This window comes from Morone saxatilis, unplaced genomic scaffold (assembly GCF_004916995.1).
Source record: "Morone saxatilis isolate NCDOM2014 unplaced genomic scaffold, NCSU_SB_2.0 Contig18, whole genome shotgun sequence".
Taxonomy (NCBI): domain Eukaryota; kingdom Metazoa; phylum Chordata; class Actinopteri; family Moronidae; genus Morone; species Morone saxatilis.
In genome coordinates this window covers 22,016,136-22,020,626 of record NW_023339740.1, presented here as the reverse complement: position 1 = coordinate 22,020,626, position 4,491 = coordinate 22,016,136, and the positions used below count along the sequence as shown (strand labels likewise).

The 4,491-nt window shown below is 39.5% G+C and overlaps 1 protein-coding gene across 5 annotated transcripts in view; it reads right to left on the bottom strand.

The window, feature by feature from the left end:
- Positions 1-4,491, bottom strand: part of tead3b (TEA domain family member 3 b) — a 30,335-nt gene that overhangs the window by 13,459 nt on the left and 12,385 nt on the right. For all 5 annotated transcript variants that reach the window (XM_035661483.1, XM_035661484.1, XM_035661486.1 and 2 more), the window contains exon 3: positions 3,516-3,770. In XM_035661483.1, coding sequence (XP_035517376.1) covers positions 3,516-3,522 — 7 coding nt within the window. In that variant the 5' untranslated portion in view covers positions 3,523-3,770. The remainder of the gene's footprint in view (positions 1-3,515; positions 3,771-4,491) is intronic.

Sequence of the window (4,491 nt, the reverse complement as noted above, 5' to 3'; positions counted from 1 at the left end):
CATTATATCTTGTTAGTTTAATCTGTACATAAACTGAAGCATAAAAAAGTAATTTTGTGGTTGTATGGGATTTGGTGCTGGACTATTTCTTGGATGGGAGAAGTGACTTCCCGATCCAAACTTGTTTACACTTTATACTTTCTGTATGGAGTAAACAAACAAGGTATGACCTGTTAATAAGTGAATTTAAGAAGGAGCTGGTAAGTAGATTTAGTAACCTTCGGACGGGAGCCAGGCAAGATGTTTTCCTGTGTTTCAAGTCTTTATGCTAAGCTAAGCTAACTAGCTGCTGGCTATAGCCTTATGTTTACTGTACAGACATGAGAGTGGTTAAAAAAAGATGATATCAAGGATGAATTACTGAGCGTTGTAGTAGATGTGATACCTTAATAACATTTATTGTTGGAATGATAAATTTTCACTGAAAAACATCAAATGCATATTGCAAATGGCCATATTGTGATTTCAATAATATTTTGATTAATTTTGCAGCCCTAAATACAAATAAGATGCAGTTAGATATATTCTATTATAATTGTGAATACATCACAAACTAGAATTGAGCTTCTTTAAAGGTCCAGTGTGTAGCATTTAGTGGCATCGGGCAGTGTAATTGCAGATCGCAACCCCATTGTTTCACCCTCCCCTTCCAAGCATGGAAGAGAAACTACAGTGGCTGGGAAACTTTGGAAAAAGGCAAATGCCCCTATCTAGAGCCAGTGTTTAGTTTCTTTTCTGTGCAACTGTAGTAACATAGTGGTTCAACATGGTGGACTCGTGTCTGTAGATAACAACAGCTCATTCTGAGGAAACAAAAACATTCTATATTCAGGCGATTATACACAAATGAAAACATTCTTATGAATATTATATTGCATTTCTGCCAATAGATCCTCCCTAATGTTACACACTGGACCTTTAAGTGTTATTCATGTTCTGAAAACACTGAAGTGATTATTAACATGTGTGACTTAAAACTGAGTATTATGCTCCTTTGAACTCTTTGTCACCCTTGAGCTACGTAAATGACTGGCAAAGCTGTTGGGAAGTCTAGACAGGTTTGTAGAGCAAAGAATACACATGCATAAAGAAGTCATCTTGCTAAGGCAATGGAAATTTGCAAAGGTTTCCCACCAAATGAAAAAAAAAAAAAAGCCTGGCAGAAAAAGTGGAATTCCCAATGGGAGGGATGACTTGCCTGCTTTTGGAGGCCACTAGGAGTCTGAGACTGCAAGGTAGACAGTATTACATAGTGCAATCGTTAACATTCCCCTAAACTCACGTCAGGGCAGCTTTTAGATGTCTGAGGTAATCACCTTGTGAGAAGGCTTCTTCTGGGGCATGCCTTGGCTCTGCCAGCAAAGCCTCAGATGACTTATTGTAAATGGAGAGGGTGTTTAGTGCTCTAGAAAAAAACAGGCCTCTAAAAGGGATCCTGACAGTTTGTTGCTAAGAGGGCAGGTTTGTGCACGGCCTGCCTCTTTGTTGACGTTCTCATGACAAATGTATGGAGCCTGGAACACAACACTGCCCCGCTAAACAGGACTGAAGAGTTATTTAGATAAATTTAGAGATGCCTGCAGTGATTTGTGCTTAGGGTCGATCCACAAATTAAAAGCATGTTGTAAACTAGTTGTGTCATTCTGGAAAAATATACAATAAGTTTACTAATACTTGTTTTAAAGCATATGTCCCTCAAGCCTGCTTAAAATGGAAATCTGATTGATTTACTTAAATGTAATTAAAAATGAGTCAGAAATGCTTATTGTGAACAGACTGAACATAGTAGTCAACAGTTTAGTCTTCATATAGTTTTTTAGTTCTGGGGAACTAATTTCATTTAAAATTTAAAATTTAATTATTGATGAATCTGTGAATGTATTTTAGAATAATTAATTGTTTAGTCTACAAAATGTAAGAAAACAGTGAAAAATGCCTATCCTGAGATCCGAGAGCCCAAGGTAATGTCTGAAAATGTCTTGTTTTGTCTAACGTTGAGAAGGTGGAATCAGCAAATGTTTGGCATTTTTGCTTGTTACATGACTCAATTAATTAACTGATCAGAATAAAAAAAACATTGTTGATTTAATTTTCTGTTGACTAATCGATGAATCCAAAACTTGTTTTCTCACTACTATGCTCCTTCAGTGAGGATCAGAGTAACAACAGAATCTGCAACAGTGGCTGAGTTATCTCAGGTATGTGCTTCTCCTTGAATATCGAAATCTGCCTGACAAATTCCATCTTGGCTGAATCACGGCAAAAGAATCCCATCTGACGTCAAGCAAAGAAAAGCCACCCAAAAAACAGAGCTTTAAAAACAAACACTAATGCTTAAAAAATACACAGTCTGTCTCTGACTTTGGTGGTAATGATTGATGGTTTTTATGGTTGCTCTGAAGCCAGAATCAATTTCAAGTTTTTGAGACATGATGGACAATAATTAAAGGGCAGGGAAGTCTTGCAAAGCATGGCTTGAGGGAGTTGAGTTACGATGGTGAAAATAACATAATTTCACAAAACCAAAGAGAAGTTTGTTGAGGACAGAGGGGAAGAAGGCAGCACAAAACCTGTCAATCAAAATGTACTGCTATTCAGCAAAATTTCCAACTTCAAATGCTAAATCTAATTAGGAGAGCACGCACTGTCTCAACAACAAGAATGGGAAAATGGGATCAAAATAATGAAAGGCAAATGCGTTCAATTTCCTACACCTGGATGTCAGTGATTCTACCTAAGAACTTGCCAACATATCCATCTGGAGTTTTTCAGGACATTAAGGGCTCAACACCTGCAATTTAATGAACACACTGCAGGAAACAGCATAACTATTCTGAAACCATATGGATGTTTAAAATCCGACATGCCAATGTGATGTTTTTGTTCCTGAGTCTCGATTCACGCTGGGCTAATTATTGCTAATTTAGCTGAGCCATCCAGCATCAAACGCAACACTCCTCCAAAAAACAGCTCCAACCAGTCACCTACAGGCAAAACTCTCCCAGCAATACCGGTGTGGGGAGAAACAAGCGCATGACGTTCACCGATAAAAAAACAAAGAGCAGGTTTTGCAACTAAGTGTGTAGTGAGGAAAAGAGGAGGCCGTAAAACAGTGGGCATAAAAGTAGACTGTAAAGACTGAAGAAAAAGACAGGTGTAAATCAAAGGAAGAGGAGCTGAGATGCTCTCAAGACAGCAATAACCAGCTCTGAGAGTGCTGGTGCAACTGGAAGAACCTGCCCCTGGGTCACAGCACAACAGGTACAGACTTGTTAAAGAGAGCTCTGTGTGGAAAGAAAACATTCACCTCTGTGTAAAAGCTGTGACATGAGTGCAAGAGGAAGAAAAGTATTTTTCTCATTTCTTTTCAGGGCACTATGGTGGATGTTTGTTTTCACTCAGCCACAAATCTCTGCGGAATGGATGCTTTTCCCATTCTTGTGCATTCATTATGGAACTGATTTCCATGTAATTGTTGTTCTTTTGTTGCTCTGGCTGTTATCCAGTGTACTCACCATACATCTTTCCCTCATCTGACAGGATGATTTTCCTCCTGCCACAGGGAGGGTAGATGGCGAGGGCCTCCTGGAAGCTCTGCTCGATATCCGGGCTCCACACGCCCTCGGCGTCCCCGTCCAGGGTCTTGTCCTCGTTGTCCCCATCCAGCCCATCTTCTGGGCTACCGTTGGCGCTCCACTCGTTGGACGCAATGGTGGCGGCTCCCCCTGGGCCCGACCCTGAGCCCCAATATCAACAGATCTGTAGGAGATCTGTGGAATAAAGATGCAAGTTGTTTAGCTGTTTTTGCTGAATATGGATTTTAATTGTATAACTTTAGCAAATGTCATCATAATCATAATTACACAACACATGAAATCCAAACAGTGTCAATGCAGATATAGGTCAACCTTCTTCACCCAGAAAGAAAGGTAAAGGATAAGTGATATTCTATATTTTTCTTCTTATCAGCAATGATTGGATAGTAATGTCTGTCTAGCCAAAGCCCAATATAGCGTATTCCTCTGTGCCATAGAGCTCCATTATTGTTTGAAATAATTCTAAACACACCAGTGAGCCACACTGTTGCAAACTGTGCCATGTTTTGTGATTGTGACCGTGGGCTCTGTAGTTTTTTGGAATCAATTCAACACACACTATCCCGGCGATATAAACACTCACTGACTAGCACATCAAATCTGTGTTGATCCGCAGCTGCAACTAGTCCCCACCAAATGTACTATTTAATCCTGTTTGAGAAACATTCACTGAAAAACTACAATGCCCACCTGTTCTAGGAAAATTAAAATGAGACTATATATTTGGGACCCATTTTTAAGGATTTTCAATATAAATTAATGGGATTTGTTGACAACGAGACAAATATAAAAACTCTGCAATCTTTTTGTTTACTACATTGTTTCCTTGAGCAAGGCAACCTAACCCTGAAACCTGCTCATGGGGCGCTGGTAACGCGGCAGCCCCATCACTCCA